We start from the raw sequence: 18,849 nt of genomic DNA on the forward strand, positions 1-18,849 counted from the left end.
TAAGAGACTAGACAGACGTATACTTTACTCCAGCTGTCAAGCTGCAGAGAGCAACAATCAGACAAACATTCCACCAGGTATCCAAGGCCCTCCTAGGCTCGGCAGAATCACAGAGTCCAGCCCCACATCACTGTCTGGTTTAGGTTTCTTCCTCTGAAAGATACAAAAGCCACATCAAACTGGTGAATTGCTTATGATTTTCAACACCTTCACTCAGAAGTGAACCCTTTCAGATCCTCACATTTCCTTCAGTCACCTACTGGTGAAGCAGGTGAGAGAGCTTAAAGCCCATGTAACTCACCTGGAGCATCTTTCCTCCCTCAGACCACTGGCTAACATCAGGGGCTTCCGGTGCCTTCCTCTCGATGCTTCTTCCTTGCCCTAGCCTCTAAAAGACCACTCTCCTCCCTGACCCCGTCTTGTGATCTAAAGGCTCTGGAAGCAGCTCCTGGAGCCAGACTGACTGCTACTCCAAGTGACATCTCAGGGAATTCCCAGAGGTTTCCATCGAGGTTAAGGCTGTGCGTACAGAGCTTGGGCCCCAGCCGGCACATGCTCACGCCAGACTTCGGAGGGAGGCTTGCTACAAACCTTCTTCTTCCTCCTCTTCCTCCTCCTCCTCCTCGTCGTCCTCATCCGAGCTGAAGGTGCCGTCGGGCAGGCTATAGACGCGGATGACCTGCTTGTTGGGGTCCTTGAGGATGAGGTACTTGCCCTCCTCCAGCTTCATGCAGATGTCGATGACGCAGCGCAGGATGCCCCAGGCGTTCTCCACGCTCAGGTTGATCTGGCTGGCAAACTCATTGGGCTTGAACTGCTGGGTGCCCAGGATGACGTGGCGTGAGGAGTCTTTCACGTGGTACCGGGACACGTAACTATTGAGGGGAAGAGGAGTATTACGGGGGGGGGGGCAGGCGGGCACAGAGACACAGCGACGCCTGGGATCGAGTATCAGTTAAATGGGACACCTGGCCTGATGCTTGTCCCAAGAAAAAGGAGAAAAGGCCAGCCCTCGTCTCCCAACCTGCAGACCCCCCCTTCCAAAGATGAGCTCCCGGACAGGAATCTCACCCAAGCTTGAGGTACTCGGATCCGGCCAGCAAAGCACAGCAGGTCCAGCGGGCCAACTTGTAGCTGTTGTTCTTCAGCTCGGTGGCAATGACGGCCCCTCGCTGAGAATCCAGCTTCTGACGCCAGTCAACGCCATTACAGTGCTGCAGGAGGGGAGCCCCGGTTACAGGGGCCAAGGCGGGCTCCCACTGCCCACGGCCTGCTGCCACTTCTGGCAGAGAAGCAACTCCTTAGTGGGCCTGACTGGGGAGGGGCGAGCCCACAGGTAAAGCAGAGGTCAGGCTTATCTTTTAAGAGACAGGGCCTCGGTCCCTCCCTTGCGCAGCAGGTGCTCAACAGAGCGCAACTCCTCCCTTCACAAGAGCTCATCCAGACCAGGACACGCACATACACAAGTTAAAACAACAAGCGCCACACAAGTGGTGAGGGCACGTGTTTATCACATGCTGGGCGGAGAGGAAGGGTTTTGCATGGGAGCCTCGCAGCTCCCCCATGGAGGATATTGGCAGAAGCTGGAGGTGGAGTGATCTGAGAGGGATGTGGGGAGAGACAGGCCGGTTTAGCCCCGGTGGGCGTGGAGGCCCGCAGAGAGCGAGGTCAGGGTCTGGTGCTGTGCTCACACACAAAGACAGACAAAAAGCAGAGAGACCCCGGAGACCACCTTCTCCAACCACCTCTTCTGCAGATGTGGGAACCTGGCCTCAGAGTGAAGTGACGGCTGAAGGGCACACGGCAGAGACTCCTAAACTTTCTTGGTTCCTGGCAACCCTAGGCCAGAAGAAATACTAAAGAGTTCCTTTTATTAAGTAGTTAGGTGCAAACCACTTAGGGGCAGTATTCTGACAGATGTCTCTGGGCTTTCTTCAAAAATTAAAACTATCCTGCAGCAGCCTTGTGAGTTTGCTGTGGCATTTTAAGGGCCTTTCCTCAAATCTGTGCTTCCTGAAGGAAGCAGTGTTTCGGACAATTAACTGGCAGAGATACTGAAAGGACGGAGGAGTGAGTCAGGGAGGTCAGCTAACAATAGGCATCACGGAGAGGAGGGCCCTAAACTAGGGGGATGATGTCAGTGAGACCCAGAGCTGAGCAAGAAGACAGACTGCACCTGACAGCAGAATTCAGGAGTGCAAAGGAGGAGACGTTTGCGGCTCTGAGCCGAAGAGAGCAGGAGAGACAAAGCTGACGGACGGCCAAGCCAGAGGGAGCGACAAACAAGGACGTTGCAAGGACAAGGTATTTTAGAAAAAAGAAAAAAACCAACAATGGAATGGGAGTCAGAATAGATTTCGGGAATCATTTTTAGAGTTCAAGGATGAGGCTCGGGGTAGGCAGAATTCTAAGATGACCCCCGGTGACCCTGCTCTTGCAGAATCTGCTACCATGGAGTCTGGATGGAACGTGTGAGTATGATGAAATACCCGCGATCACGCTATCTCATGTCAAAAGGGATTCTGCAGATGGAGTTAAGGTCCCTTAAGACAGGAAGACCATCTGGGTGGGCCTCACCTACCCACGCGAGTCTCTTAAATCTGGGTGTAGAGGTCGGACACAGAGGAAGCCAGAGATTTCAAGCACGAAAAGAATCTTATGTTGCTGGTTTGAAGGTGGAGGGGACCACATGGAAAGAAATGTGGGTGGCCTCTAGGAGCTGAGCGGCCCCAGCTGACATCTGGCAAGAGAACGGGGGACCTCAATTTGACAACTGCAAGGAACTGAATTCTGCCAACTAAAATGAGCTTGGAAGTGGATTTTCTTCCAGAAACTCTAGCTGAGAACTCAGTTCTGCTGAAACCTTAACTTTAGTTCTTGGATATTCTGAGCAGAGAACCAAGCCACACGATGCTAGACTCCTGACCTACCAAACTATGAGCTAATGGATGTCACTTTAAGCCTCCAAGTTTCCGTTACTTTGTTATGGAGCCAAACAAGATGAATACATGCTATATAAAGAAGTGATTATGGCAAAATGACTTGCAAAGGGGACTGACCCTAAGAGAAGGCTCCACTGGGGGTCAAAAAGGAGGGGAACCAGCAAAGGAAACATGTGAAGTTGAAAAACCTGTAAGACTAGATTAAGGTACTAACACAGAGGGAACAGCCATACAAATATAACGACACCATATGCTACAGGGAGGGCATGGTGGAAAGTCTAAGAAAAGGCCACTGGCCCAGAGCTAAGTTCGCAGCAAACCTTCCGGTGTGCTCTCAGCAGGTGCTGGAGGCTGAGGAGCATCTGGGGGTGAGACTCAGCAGCCTGGAATGCTAATCCCTTGGCTCTAATGAAAGCAGAGCACAACAGCCCCCAAACTCCATCTCACTGGACCCTCGTTCAACACAGGCCCGGCCTTCCTGTCCTTGCACCAAGAACCCTTTATTCTACACAGCAGCACCGAGGAGCTCTGCCACCCATTTCAAATTCAGGCACGTAGCCCACGGACTTTCAGAAAGGATGACAACCCAATAATCATAGCGCACCAGCCTGAGAGAGAACAGAAAGAGGAGGAAAAGCGAAGGACACGTGATTCTTTCAAGATGCCCCCTGAAGAGCGAAATCTGGGCTTATCTGAGAATCTCTGACTTCAGGAAGTGAAGGAGTTGGAAAAAGGGCGTCCGAAGGTTGAAGACCAGGTAGGGGCTGCAGTAAGCGAAAGAACAGGTCAAAAAGAAGAGCTGCGCGGCGTACAGGAAACCTGCCAGCCCGGCTCATAAGGAAAGATCAAAATCACGCTTGCAAAGAGCAGAAATCAACAGGAAGTGGGAATGGAACAGAGGGACAGAAAGCACTGGAAGAAGGTAATTACCTCAAATACATGATCTCTTTCTCAGTAAGTAGGGCAAAAACTCAGAAGACAAAAAAAATCTCGGTAGCTCTCTAAGTGAGGCGAGCGGCAGACAGACATAGGATGGTACTCACCCTGGAGTCCCACTCGTTGAGGGTCTTGATGTTGATGAACGACACCTCCCCATTGGCGCCAGTCATGACGCCGTCGTGCTCACAGCGGACGATGAGGTCAATGTCGTCTCCGAGCTTCCACCTGCGGTAACTGCAAGGAAGGAGGAGCTCCTTCGGTCAGCTGAGACCCTGGATTTCAGACGCACCACCCACACAGGGCACGGGCACCAGGGAGGTGACATACCGGTAGGCCACAGAGGCAATCTCATTCTTATCCATGTCATCCTCCACAAACGGGTTTGGGTTGGGGAAGTTGTATCTTTCCTTCCCCTGCAAGCATGACAGAGGTGTCACGAGACGGCAGCAACTTGTCACCAAGGCAATCAGCCAGACCCTGCACCTCTGCTCTGTCACAGCCCTGACTAGGTCCCTAGCTCCTGAGGGGGCTCTGGGATCACTACGTGCTGTGCATCCCTTTATCCCTTCCGAGCGCAAGCAAGCAGCCCGCGGACCACACAGATGTAACAGCTCGCGTTCAGCCCGCGCTTATGTCTGTCGCCCATGCGCTTTAGGTGTCTCATTTAAATAGCAATCTCGTCCCTCCTGTTTTGTTTTTCTCCATGGCACACACAGCCACTTGTCACAACATGTGTACCCAGGGTTTACTGTCTTTCCTCCTCTGTTGTAACAAAGCTTCTGAAGGGTTGCAGCTTTGGCTGGTTGCTGTATCCCCAGCTGGGAAACAGTGAGTGCACTTGTACACAGATATTTGAAGAAAAGGTCACAATGTAGCTAAGTGAAACAAGTATTATTGGTATTCTAATTTTACAGAGAAGAAACATGCCCAACACCACAAAGCTAGAAACAGGTGGATCTAGGGTTCAAAGTCAGGCTGTCTGATCTTAAAGCCCAAGCTCGGATCTCCTCTGTGACAGGCAGGGACCCCGTCTATCCTCACCAATCCCACAACCCCGGGGCTGACGACCCGGCAGATGCTCAGTCGACAGCAGCTGGAGTCGACAAGCTAGAAATGGGCGCCCAGGTGCTCCCAGGGCCTCACCATCCTCAAGCACTGCTGGGAGAAGTTGTGGTTGATGTAGGTCGCTTCCATGGCCAGGTTGCGGGGTGAGTTGAAGGAGTTGCCTTCATCTTGCGGGGGCTCGTTGGCTGTCTCACTCACCGTCAGGAGGTCTGCAAGAGCGTGACACAGCCAACCACTCACGAAACAGAGTCACCGAAGAGGTGCATGGCCCTCTGGGGAGCAGTGGCGATCCAGACACACACCCTTCCTCCAAAGAACCGCCACCTGCTAACGTGGGTCCCCTGAGTATGGGACACACTGGGGAGGAGCAGGTGCGCTTCTGGATAACTTGAGACACTAACGTTAAATTCAGTCACGATCACGTGGAAGAAAGCCATACCTTTTCCTTCTTTTTGGATTCCTCAAGAGAATGTTTGATTTTATTAGTTTTTCAACAAAGAGAAGCAACATAATCACGTTTGGCTTCACTCTGCTATTTCTGAGTGGTTTTCATTCATTGTGTGTGTGCACATACACACACGTATGGTGTAAGATACATGCATACGTATTTTTTCCTTCGTAAATATGCTGAAGTAAAAAAGGCATCAATCTAAAGAAAAACATTAAGTATGTACTAAAGGTGGTATAGAGAGATGACAGAAGTCAGGAAAGTGCTATTCAAATGAGTAAAAACTAGAAGCACGGTATTTGGGCACCATTAGGCCTCCGAAGGCTGACGCCCCAAGAGGGACTGCGGTGACAGTCCCTTCCCCTGTCGCTGAGGAGGCTGAGTGGGATTCTGACATGGCTGTTGACGCCTGTGAGGAGACAGACCCTCTTCTACCCATTCTCTAGACCAGGGAATGGCTCTGAACCAACAAGGACACTCAGCACCTCTGTGTTGTTCCCAAACAGGCTTCTTACCAAAGTCAGAGTTGTCCCTCTTGTCAAAGAAGAGCTTGGACCCGACTCTCTGGACGACGATGTCCCAGGAATACACGGAGCGGGTGCAGCTCATCAGTGTGGCCAGAATGGCATCGGTGGCAAACACGTTCCCCTGAGTTTTTGCCAGCTGCAGAGGACAGAAGAGAGATGAGGCTACTTCAGGGTTGAACTGGCCATTCACAGCAGGGGAAGGACTCCTCTGTAAGGTGCGTTCACACCCACACCCTTGTCTGAGCAAGGCCGCAGCAAGCCAGCCAGCAAACTTGTGTCCTGGGGTCCAAGGAACGGCAGCTCCCTGAGCACCTGCTGTATCCCAGGAGAGCACTGCCCGATGCTGCCCTCCTCACCCCAGCGGCCCGTGGTAAGTACATTTACCCCGATTTACAGGTAAGAAAGCTAAGGCCTCAGAGAGGTGAAGCCAGGAAGCGCGGCAGAGCTGGGACCCGGGCCCAGCTTCACCTAACATCAACACTTATGGTCTGGCCAGCAAAGTGCTCTTATTTTCATCTAATCCTAAGTCGATTCAGAAGAGTCGTATCTACAGGGGCTTCCGAGGCCCAACCGATTCACACACATCCCCACATCTCTGTCCTGAGGCCTCAACGCTCCCCGTGGGCGGGCAGGTGCGGGGCAGGGGGCGCCCACCTTCCGGATGACGGGGTCGTCCGTGGTGGTGACAGTGTGGAAGATGCGCTTGATGCTCCGCAGCGGCTTCTCGCTCCTCGTGGTGATGCGGTCGAAGGCTTTATCATAGTACTCCAGGGCCCCGCAGCACTCGCTGAGGGGAGAGCAGGCAACACGCGCTAAGTGAAGGGGAAGAAGACCACCTACTTCTTTTCTGCTAAGACACGGATCCAAAGTCTAGAGTATGAGAGATGAAAACATTCTCTGACTCGGCTCAGTGCCTGCTCCGGGCCCTGCCCCCTCAGCTCCTGATGTGGCTCCACAGAACAGTGAGGACACAACTGATTCTGCTCTGCCTCCCCATTTTAAAGACAGGGAGGCTGAGGCCAAGACAGGGAGGCTGAGGCCAAGACAGGGAGAGCGGCAGTTACAGAGCCCGCGGCAGGCACACTGACCCCGTCTGGTGCCCCAGGTCCCCGCTAAGTTATTTCCATCTACTGGCCCTTTGAGGTGAGGAGCTCTTTGAAATGTAAGCAAAAGCTTCATGACTCTTGAAGAACTGCTATCTTTCTCTTTCTGCCCTCAGAGCTATAGAACTTAATTTTTCCTTTTGCTCAGGATTTCAGGAAGTGGAAAGAAATCTGGAGTTTAACAGCAAATTTCTTTCTGCCAACAAGATTTCTGTAACTTAATTCTTCTTTTTATAAATTTATTTATTTATGGCCGTGTTGGGTCTTCGTTTCTGTGCAAAGGCTTTCTCTAGTTGCGGTGCGCGGGCCTCTCACTATCGTGGCCTCTCCCGCTGCGGAGCACAGGCTCCAGATGCGCAGGCTCAGTAGTTGTGGCTCACGAGCCCAGTTGCTCCGCAGCAAGTGGGACCTTCCCAGACCAGGGTTCGAACCCGTGCCCCCTGCATTGGCAGGCAGATTCTCAACCACTGCGCCACCAGGCAAGCCCACTTAATTCTTCTTTTGCTCACAATGCCTGGAAGTTCAAAGAGAGCTGAAGTTTTTTTTTCTTTTTGGCCGTGCCGTACAGCCTGTGGGATTCTAGTCCCCTGACTAGGGATTGAACCCGTGCCCTTGGCAGTCAAAGTGCGGAGTCCTAACCACTGGACCGCCAGGGAATTCCCGAGGAGATGAAGTTTTAATATCAGTAAACTTCTTTCTGCTTTCCCCCTCTTGGCATTGCTTTTTAAAACCTGTTTGTCAATCTTATGCAACACCTTTGGAAATACTAGGGCTTAGGCCAACAGTCATCACCAGCTGGTGCACACACACAAGAGTGTGGTGGACAGTAGTAAAAGACATCACCTACATGTCCTGGGGCTCTGACACTTCCAAGTAGCGCATCTTCATTAACTGAGGAAAGTCCATCTCTTCCTTCACCTCCCAGTCACTGCGGACTTCCACCGAGGAGTCTCGGGGCTTCTGTTGGGGGAAACCATTGGAGGGGAAAAATGACAGCCAGTGCAAAACGTAAGCAAAAGGCAGGTTAACAGTACGAAGGCTTTTACTCAATAAATATATCCAGAACATTTACTACGTGCTGGCTGTTTTCCAGCAGCGTCCCTGACTCCTAGGAGCTTACAATCTAGAAGAGGACCGAAGGGACAAGAGCTCAGAAACAAATGGGAATTCTACTCCTCAGTAACGATGCCACCCTGGGAACATCAGCTCTTCTATATTCCTACATTTTATACAGGAGCTGTAACAGCTCCTTTATATTTCTCTCAGGGTATCAGCTATTTATTCTTGCTGTTACAGCAAGCACCATGTCCAGCAAAATGTAACTTCCACAGTTGTACCTTCACGCTTGCTTACATGTCTTCTACTCTCACCACGCCCACACAAACACTTGTACAGGAATGCCCACAGGGGCATCATTCCTAATATGCCCCAGAGTAAAACCGCCCCAGTGTCCATCAGTGGTGAACGGATAAACAATGTGGTCTATCCATCTAACGGAACGTGGCGATAAAAAGGAATGAAGTGCTGACATGTGCTACATCATGGATTAGCCTTGAAAACATGATGCTTGGTGAAAGGAGCCAGTCACAAAAGATCATTCCACTGTGACTCATTTATATGAAATGTCTGGGCAGGCAAACCTGGAGACAGAAAATAGATAAGGGGCAGCCTAGGGCTGGGGAGGAGAGGGGCTGACTGGCACAGGGTACCGGGCTTCTTTTCAGAGTGATGAAAACCTTCTGACATGGACTGTAATAACGGTTGCAGCACTCTGTCAATACACTACAGATCACCGAAATGTACACTTTAAATGGGTGACGTGCATAGTGTGTGCACTATACCTCACTAAAGCTGTTATAAAACCAAACAAACAAATAAACAAAATCAAATTCCTGGACAGAATTCTGATATGGATATACTACCTGTGATTTCTGGTCCCATTTCTGCCTCACTCCAAATTGTTTCTGGAATTTTTTCTGCAGTCGTATGCGTTCTCTGGAAAGACAGGAAAACTGTGCTTTCAGTGCAGATTTTTAAGGAAAACAGGGGCTTAAAAAAAAGAACAGACCAACAGGGCGCACACTAGACATGCTAGAGAGGCATACTGCCCCCGCTACTGACCAGTATTATGCATATATTTTACTCCATCTATCCACCTGTCCACTGGCAGCCCCAGCTTGGGCAGGGCTACTATCCTACACAGCTCCAGGGACTCACAGGCCCCAGCGTGAATGGGGCTCCCCGGAGTTGTGCCACAGCAGACCCAAGCCTAGGTAAGCTCCAAAGTTGCCTCCTATCTGCCTTTGCTTCCCTTCAGTAGTCACATCCTCTGCAAGTTTCCTGCCCATGCTCTCTGCTGTTAACAGCTCTTCGAGAACGACCCCAGGGCTGAGACAGTGGCTTAACTGGCCCTGGGAAGACTTTCTGGTTTTCCTGCAACGGTGGGGAAGACGACTATTCTGCTCTGGCCTCCTGCCGTCAGAGTGCAGTCGGTCCTGGAAGAATATCTTGTTCTGGCAGGATGGGCACCTCACCTCTCCTTCTGCTTGGCGCTCTTAGGCAAGGTCTGCAGGTTGAACTGCAACATGTTCCGTCGATCCTTGTCTCTGCGGAGGTTCCGCTGGGAAGCAGGAAAAAACATCCATGTTAAAATCTTGGAGATCTGGCTTACAACTGGCAGTGCCTAATGGGAGGCCATTAGAGTTAGTTTAGGATGCAAACCCAAATCGCACATTTTACTCTGCTTTTATAGAATCAACATCCGGGGGGTTACAAGTATGCACAGGCATACCTCAGAGATATTCTGGATTTGGTTCCAGACCTCCACAATAAAGTATCACAATAAAGCCGGTCACACAAATCTTTTGCTTTACCAGTGCATGTAAAAGTTATGCTATACGTATAGTTTACACTACACTGCAGACTATTAGTGTGCGATACCACTATTTCTAAAAAAAAACAATGTATACACCTTAATTAAAAAAACACTTTATTGCCAACAAACGTTAACCACCATCTGAGCCTTCAGTGAGTAGTAACATTAGCCATCACGGATCATAGATCACCATAACAAATGTAATAGTAACGAAAAAGTTTGAAATATCGTGAGAATTACTTAAATGTGACACAGAGACATGAAGTGAGCCAAATGCTGTTGGAAAAAAAGGCGCCAAAAGACTTGCTCAATTCAGGGTTGCCACAAACCTTCCATTTGTAAAAAAAAAAAAAAAAAAAAAATCTGCAAAGCACAATAAAATGACGTATGTTTGTACTTGGAATTAGATTTATATCCACATGCAGTTTTTACTGAAGTAGGTTTACTGGCTCTTATTAGAGTTGTTGAGTTTGCCTCTTTATGTAAGAAGATGCAGCCCAACTGGACGATCTACTTAATAAATCCTGGACATAGTAATGAAGTGAGGCAACAGACAGATCACCTTGTTAATCCAGCGCTAACATCCATCCTTAGCACAGATGTCCTTGCTACTGGTCAACAGAAAGCTAAACTATTTAAATGCATCCCTGGACTTAGTACCCATTTATTTTAGCACAACTGTCACTGAATAGCTACTTGGAATTCACTAGAAGACCCACAATAACATGCTCTCCTCTCAGCAGCACTACACGGTAGCATTTTTAGCAGCAGGTGACAGCCCCAAGACGGTCAGATTGCTGGCTCTTGGCCTACCTGTGCAAATCGCATCCGATTCCGCTGGTAGGCGGTCTTCTGTGTGCGTGCGGTATCCACCAGCTGGAAACTAGTTTCATCCTCCTCATGGAAGTAAGCGTACTGACTCCCACCTCCAAACTGAGAGGAGTACTTATCTGGAGGCAAAGGTGACAGCGTGTAACAACGCTGCCTACAGATTTTACAAATACATGGTGGTCTAAAGGCCTGCTATTTAAAGTGTGGTCCCAGGACCTGCCCCATCGGCTGGGATCATCTTAGATGTACAGACTCACAGCCTCACCCCAGACCCACGGAATCAGAATCAGCATTTTAATAAGATCCCCAGCTGATTCATATGCACATTCAAGTTTGAAAAGCTCTGGTCCAAAGAACTTTCTAAGTCAAGACAGAGTCTGAGGAACTTAAGTCAAGCGCATTTCACTCTCTGCCTTAGTCTGTAAGAATATGAGTTAAAATCTACTCTCTCAGGAGAGGCAAGTATGCGGTCCAAGTATCGTCACTGTCATCATCAGGTGCCCAAGGCAGACGTGGCTAATGGGCTACGACTGACTTTCTTGCTGACCTCAGACTCAGATAATCTTAACTCGGTATTCCAGGGAGCCACTTCCAGCTCTCTCAACTGGCACAGAGGGAAGAAACCAATTTACTGTACCAGGATCTTAACACCCGGAGTTTTAAAACTGGGATGCATTGATTGGCCTCGTAGGTTCAATAAACTGCAGTGAAATGAAAAATGGGAACATGTTCACCAGATTTGTAAAAGGGGCCGTGGCTCCCCAAAAGTGGGGGGGGAACCCACTATAATAGGCCGAACCTCTTTAATGAACAGTCTAAGTTGAGGATATTTCCAAAAAGAATGTGGATTGTTTCCACAGTCCAGAATATGCCCTGAAATACTATGAATCATTATCAGCCTTTTGTTCCCATCCTCGAATGCTTTCAGGTGGAGGTTACTAGAAAAACTAACAATCCCCCAAGGCCCTGATCCGGGCAGTCAGGCGGAGGACACTTACTTGTGTACCTCTTATCTTGGTACGTGGCCCCCGTCCAGTCTGCAACCTAGTGAGAGCAACAAGGGAAGAAGACATGGAGCACGGGTCAGCCAGGTGGGTTTCTGTTCACTCAGAAACCCCCCAAAGTGAGGACACGGTGTGCGGAAGTGTCAGGACTGGCTCAGGATGGCTTTTTAAGAGCCCATCTCTTCTATGATCGCTGGAAGTATCCAGATGGATACTATATATACTATATAATGGATACATATAACCCTGATGCTTTTGAGAGAATAAAATTGAAACGAACTTGGAGGAGCAGCCACAGGTTAAAAGATTCAGACCCCTGCTGACAGGAAAGTACCTTTCCTAGCCGATCTCCTTTGCTGAATGGCTGGTAGGGCATATCCCGAAACTGCTCGGGAACCGCACAGGGACCCCAGCCTGAGGGGTTGTCCTGGATCACGGGTGTCATGAACTTTGCCATCTTCTAAAACCTTAAAAATACAAATAATATAAGTAGCTCCATGAAGAACAGCCTCAAACTAAAAAAAAAGCCTTCCATTTGAGGTAAGCTAAGACATGAATGACAAAATTAAGAATGTAAAACAGAACCCTCAACTGGTGAGCTACTCCCCATTCAATGTCTTCGTGTAAATAATGTTGTGAATACTTAAAACTCAGAAGACTGCTAACAAAATTGAGGTATCATATTTCATTGATTTTTTCTTCACTGTACCACCTCTGAAATGAGTCTGCACCTTCTGCTTGATGGGGTGTCATATCGTAATTGGCAGTTTTTCTTTCTTGGTGTTACATGAAATAATTGTGCTTCTTAAAATGAGTGGTACCTCACATATTTGACGAAACGTAGTAACTTTTTCTCAAGTGTAATAAGTATGTTGTAGTTCTCCTTCTCACCTTCACCAGGCATACAATATTTAATCCCTAAGCCTCAGTCTCTTCATCTGTCAAATACATAAGATCCTTGTTTTATTTCTATCAGAGAATCATTGTGAAAGCCGTATGTATTAATTAACGTATTTGGAAATGATTCCATTGTAAAACACTGCACAATTACTCCTGAGTCTTGCAAAAATACATTTACACACAGTGCTGAGAAGAAAACAAGGGTCCGTGAATATATCCTGAAATGTAACTTTCCTTTGTTGTTCTTCTGATTTTCTGTCAATGAAAATCCTTATGCAGAGCAAGTAGACACAGGGTCAGGTAAAAGGCCCGCCAGAAGGCTGAGGAAGCCACCAGAAACCTTAGTTCATAAAAGTGGCCATACAGCCAATGTTCATAAACATTATGAGTACCAGGCATGTTCTTTTTTTTTTTTTTTTTTTTTTTTGGGGTACGCGGGCCTCTCTCTCACTGTTGTGGCCTCTCCCATTGCGGAGCACAGGCTCCGGACACGCAGGCTCAGCGGCCATGGCTCACGGGCCCAGCCGCTCCGCGGCATATGGGATCTTCCCAGACCCGGGCACGATCCCGTGTCCCCTGCATCGGCAGGCGGACTCTCAACCACTGCGCCACCAGGGAAGCCCAAGGCACGTTCTTAGTGCTTACCACACATAAATTCATTAACTCCTCCCAACAATCCCAAGGTAGGGCCAGTATTAGCCCCACTTTCCAGATAAAAAAACTGAGGCACAGAGAAATCAAGAAATTGCCCGAAGTCACAACACTAATGGACGAAAAATTTGAACCCAGGCAAACTGGCTCCAGACAGATGTTCGCCTGACAGGTCCTATCAAAAGCTTACGCATTTATCATCCACTGTAATCCCCTGCAAATGCTCAGAAGCTGAGTTCCCAGGGGAAAATTCATTACACAAACATTTCTGGAGTCTGGACAGCAATCAAAGAGTGCAGGGTACTAAATTTAGGAAACTCTCTTAATTGTTCAACGATAGGGAGATTAAGGCTTCCTACAGAGGGGACACTTGGGTGACAGCAACAGGGAATGACCTGGGAGCTCCATCCTGCAGCTTGAACTTAAGTTACACTACAGGAAGCGGACTGAGGGAAGCAGTGGTGGTCTCAAAACAATTCACATTAAATATTTATCAGGCTCCTACACGTGTCAGATGCAACACCACTAACCCTCCCACTCCGCCCCCATTTTAGAGATAAAAATGTGCAGTTCAGCCAGATCAAGCAGTTGACTTGCCCATCATTTCAAAACAGATTTGGTTTCCAGGGTCGTCTGCCCTAAATCCAACACTCTTCCTATTATTTTATAAGCTGGGCAGCGGCCTGAAAAGATCTGGGGTTTCAGCCCCTACTGACAACACAGTAAGATATCTCCAAACACACTTAAAAAAATCGACTTGTTTTATCAGAGCTGGAGGCAAACGGACTCAAGGCTTGACATGCATTTCTCTGGGGGAGGGGGGCGGGAGGAAGTCACCTGGTTTCAACGCAGGTGAAATAAGAGTGAGCACAATGGAACCAACAGGAGAAACTAAACCTTTCAGTTAAAACGGAGTGACAGCTGTACTAGCTACAGGGGCAGGATGAGGAGGCACCAACAGGGCAGTCAGAAGGGGCCTTCCGGCTGGCAGGCCACGGTACTGGGTATATTACGGCAGCCACTGCAGGTCGTTCCCCATCAATTCCTGGGGGGTAGAGTTTCAGATCAGAGATCAATCAACTCCATCCTGGCCTCCCATTTCACAGAAAAGGGAAGGAAACACTTGGACCGTGAACTCCTCAGAGAGCGCCGAACACCGCTCAGCTTGGAAGCCCCAGTACCTCTCTCATAGCAACTCAGGGAGCCGTGGGCCGCTTTAAAAAGACCCTGAGACCCAGCTGGGTTAAGTGACATGATCACATTCGCCCAGCCCGTGGCCGCTAAACGGAGTCTAGGGCCAGAGACCTCAGCCACAAGCCTCTGCCCCGCACTGGGTCGGACCTGGGACCCCGAAGGCAGAGTCCTGCCCCGCCCAGCGGAGGGACAGCGGCGGCAGGTGGGGGTGTACGGAGGTTTCTTCCGGTAGGCCCCCAAAGGCCAGGAGCCGCCCAACTCGGCTCCGGAGGTCCGCGAAACGCTACGAAACACACTGCTCACCTGCAACGGCCTTAGCCGGGCCGGATGGCGACAGATTGTCCAGGCCGGAGACCGCACCACCGCCTGTGGACCGAAGATCTGGGAAAACAAAAAAAACGCGCGCGCAGCGGCCGGCGCCGTAAACACAACCGGCGCTGTCGTAAACTGCTCCCCAGCTTCCTGCCGGTTCGGCGGCAGAACGCACGAGTCGTAAAGCAAAGGCAACCCGGAAGTTCGTCACTGTTCTTTTCGAGCTGTTCCGATTAGCCTGCAAGACACCGGAGGATGTTTACAGTTACGTCATGGGACACCCGGCGACGCCCCGAGAGGGTTTTCAAGTTTCTTGAAACGAGGCGGCTCTGCAGTCGAAGCTGGAGGCCGAGAGTGGCTAACAGCCCCCCTGTATCCCACAATGCCTTGCGGGCCGCTTCGGCACCTCTGTATCCCACAGTGCCCCGCGGCTCCTGCCTTCTTTAAGCGATCGTGTTGTTCGAGTCTCACTGCTAGGGGAAGGTCGAGTGTCTCAGGCGTATATCGTCGCGACGCGCTGTTCTTCGGAAACTGAGGCCAGGAGGTGCAAAGTGACCTGCGTAGATCAGACTACTAGTGTAGTGGGTGGTTGCCAGGGTTCAAACCATACCTCCACAGTTCTCAAACTTTATTATTTGACAGATTTCTGGAGCGCTAATTTGAAAAATGCAGATTCCGGGTCTCCTTTCCATAGATTGTTATACCAGCATGTCTTAGCTGGAGCCCAGAATCTGCATTTTAATGAGCAGCTGTGATTCTGAAGTGGCGACCAGGAAGCACTTTCCTACGATGGCAACTGTGCTGTCCTTTTAGAAACCCAGCCTACGGAGTTTGTCCTGGAGTCTTACTGGGGAATTTCAAAACATCGAAAGAGAATCTGAGCGCGCGATTTTTGTTCAAACCTCAGATTCTTTTCTACCTGGCTTCTTAGGTTTCCTTATCAGCCTCCCAGCGTGTCTCCTTTATTGGGAAATATATTTGCTGTTAGATCAGATATCTATTCTTGGCTCTGCCGCTTTCTAGCTGTGTAGCCTTTACCTCCCTGGACCTCAGTTTCCTTATCTGTAAATTGGAGAAGATAAAAAGGGGGTGCCGTGAGGGTAAAGATAAATGTATGTGAAAATACTCAGGAATCCCACTTACCAGTTGGGCAAACTTAGACAGGTTATTCGATCTCTGAAACCTTATTCATTTGTAAAATGAAAATGTTAACAGCAGCATCTGTTTCCATAAGTACTCTCCTAATCCGCTCATCTTCCAGTTTTCCTACTTTTTGTTCATGCTATCCAGTGAATGGTGCTCATTGCAAAACCTTGTAGTCATTATTGGTAGCTCCTTTTCCCATTTCCACCACATTCAATCCTTCAGTAACTCCTCTTTATTCTTCTTTCAGAAGACGTCTTGAGGGCTTCCCTGGTGGCGCAGTGGTTGAGAGTCCGCTTGCCGATGCAGGGAACACGGGTTCGTGCCTCAGTCTAGGAAGATCCTACATGCCGCGGAGCGGCTAGGCCCGTGAGCCACGGCCACTGGGCCTGTGCGTCCGGAGCCTGTGCTCCGCAACGGGAGAGGCCACAACAGGGAGAGGCCCGCGTACCGCAAAAACAACAACAACAACAACAACAAGACGTCTTGAGGAAATTCCCTGGTTGTCCAGTGGTTAGGACTCTGTGCTTTCATTTCACTACAGGGGGCAAGGGTTTGATCCCTGGTCGGGGAACTAAGATCCCACAAGCCTCAAGGTGTGGCCCCCCCCCAAAAAAAAACCCATCGTGAATGCCACCACTTTTCCCCCACCATCTTCAGCCTCATGCTTGGACTCCCAGTGTCCACTCTTGTCCTTCTAGGGTTCCTTCTCTGCATGATGATCAAAGTAATCTATTCACAACCTTCTAGCAGCTTCCCATTACGTACTGGAGTAAAATACAAATGTCTTCCTGTGGACTGTCTGGTCTTGGCTACCTATCCTCTTTATATCCTGCCATTTTATACTCACTCTCCACTAGCTATCATGCTTTTTTTTTGGCCGCACTGCATGGCTTGCAGGATAGTTCTCTGAACAGGGATCAGGTTTGGGCCCTGGAAGTGAAAGTGCTGTGTCCTAACTGCTGGACCACCAGGGAGTTCCCAATCATGCTTTTCTTTTTACGCCACAGGGCTGTGGTGAGAATTAAATGAGTTAATGTAAGTTCTTGGAATGGTACCAGGCACATGGTGAGCAAGAGTGAATGAGGACAGGGCAAGGCTACTCAGAGGGGTGGTTGGTTGAGGACACAGGCTAATGAAGATCTAGGGGAGATGTATTCCCGGCACCAGGGAACAGCAGGTGACAGGGTCTCAAGGCAGGAAGGAGCCTGGGTATGACCCAGAAAGAGGAAGTGGGCACGTAGAAATGTGCAGGCCACGGAACAGAGTATGGGATTTTATCCTCAGGATAAAGGTAAGCTACTGAAGGATTTTGAAGTGGGGAGGGAGGGAGGTCATGCCCTAATGTAAAGGAAGGTCATCCTGTGGAGACTGGATAGGCAGAAAGAGGCAGCAGAGGCGTCTATTGAGAAAGGAATGGAGGAAAGATCTTCCACCCAAGCCCAGGGGCCCATAATTGAGAATGAGACAGACACTCCAAATCCTTCTCCATCTGGGGTGGGCAGAGACGTCACAGCCAAAATGGAAAAGACGATGAAACTTTGACGCAAGAGAGAGACTGCAGCAGATGGCCTGTGGGCCCACAGCAAAAAACAAAACAAAACAAAAAAACACCAAAAAACAAAAGACATGATCCGAGCAATTCAGCAAAAGTACATCTCCCCCTATATTTTAGCACATATTACAACTTACTATTGATATTGAATACATTATCATTAATTGAGTCCCTATTTATGTGCCCAGGGTAATGTGCTAAATTCATTTTCTCATTTAATTCTCACAAAACCCCATCCATTCATTCATCAATTCCCCAAATATGTGTCACCAGGCACTGTTCTAGGTGAGACAGCAAAGCCTCTACCTCACAGAGCTGACACTCTAGAAGCAGAGATGGAGCCTAAACAAGGAAACAAAAATATTTCAGAGCACGAGGAGAACTATGAAGAAATGAAGCAGAGTCGGAGGGCGAGGAGGGGTGGAGAGAGAAGCAGCTGTTTTAGGAGTGGTGGTCGAAGATCTCATTGAGGAGATAACTCTTGAGCAGACACAGGGATGATGGGACCAGGCCAGCCGTGAGTAAATCTGGGTTCATGTATGTTTCTTCTATCACATGGAGCACCCCGAGGGGGTGGGGGTAGGGCCTGTGTTCTCAGTTGCTAGAACAGTGTCTGACATAGAGCAGGTGACCAGTAAGCATTTGTTGACTAAATCAATGAATAAAGGGATCAAAATTGGTGTGAGATCATTTATTCAGCTTGCATTATAAGAGCCACCACTTTTGCAGCAGGACCCTGTGTATATAATGATCAATAGTGAGAGTCTTGCCTTCAAAGAGCTTCTGTTCTAGCCGAGGGAGTGACTGCAAAAGCATTTTCTAAACTAAAAAGGGGAGACCGATAGGTGCCCGCCAGGCCCTCCATATTCATATGTTGTGTCTAGAAGCAAGAGGCACCATTATTGCTGTTTTCTGATCAGCCCTTTGTGCTGTTCTGTTCTGTCCTGTCCCTTCCAGATAAAACAAATGCATTTTCTAATAGGAACCTCCAATGTTTTAAAAAGGGAACTAGCATTTATTGAGTGCGTACTATATGCCAGGTGCTGTGCTAGTGCTTTACATAAATCGTCATCTCTTCAATTCTTTCTGAGAGTTCTCTGAGACATTCATGCAGGAGGGAGAAACAGGCTCAGCATGGTTGGGTACTTGGCCCAGTGAGTAAGTGGCTGCACTAGGATATGAGAGCAGTTTTGTGCCCTTAAAAGCTCCCATCCCGGGCTTCCCTGGTGGCGCAGTGGTTGAGAGTCCGCCTGCCGATGCAGGGGACACGGGTTCATGCCCCGGTCTGGGAAGGTCCCACGTGCCACGGAGCGGCTGGGCCCGTGAGCCATGGCCGCTGAGCCTGCGTGTCCGGAGCCTG

At 49.3% G+C, this 18,849-nt stretch overlaps 1 protein-coding gene across 1 annotated transcript; it reads right to left on the reverse strand.

Moving 5' to 3' along the window:
• EIF3D (eukaryotic translation initiation factor 3 subunit D) lies at positions 1 to 15,248 on the reverse strand. The gene is made up of 15 exons (XM_004279433.3): positions 14,783 to 15,248; positions 12,069 to 12,201; positions 11,729 to 11,774; positions 10,713 to 10,849; positions 9,559 to 9,644; positions 8,947 to 9,019; positions 7,872 to 7,984; positions 6,576 to 6,708; positions 5,910 to 6,057; positions 5,025 to 5,155; positions 4,209 to 4,294; positions 3,986 to 4,115; positions 1,072 to 1,214; positions 592 to 875; positions 1 to 153 (listed from the first exon to the last, which is right to left on the reverse strand). The coding sequence occupies exons 2-15, from the start codon at positions 12,189 to 12,191 to the stop codon at positions 140 to 142; spliced, it is 1,647 nt and encodes a 548-aa protein (XP_004279481.2). The 5' UTR covers positions 12,192 to 12,201; positions 14,783 to 15,248; the 3' UTR covers positions 1 to 139.
• Positions 15,249 to 18,849: the final 3,601 nt, after the last annotated feature.

The sequence above is a fragment of the Orcinus orca genome, chromosome 11 (genome assembly GCF_937001465.1).
Source record: "Orcinus orca chromosome 11, mOrcOrc1.1, whole genome shotgun sequence".
In the NCBI taxonomy this organism is placed as follows: domain Eukaryota; kingdom Metazoa; phylum Chordata; class Mammalia; order Artiodactyla; family Delphinidae; genus Orcinus; species Orcinus orca.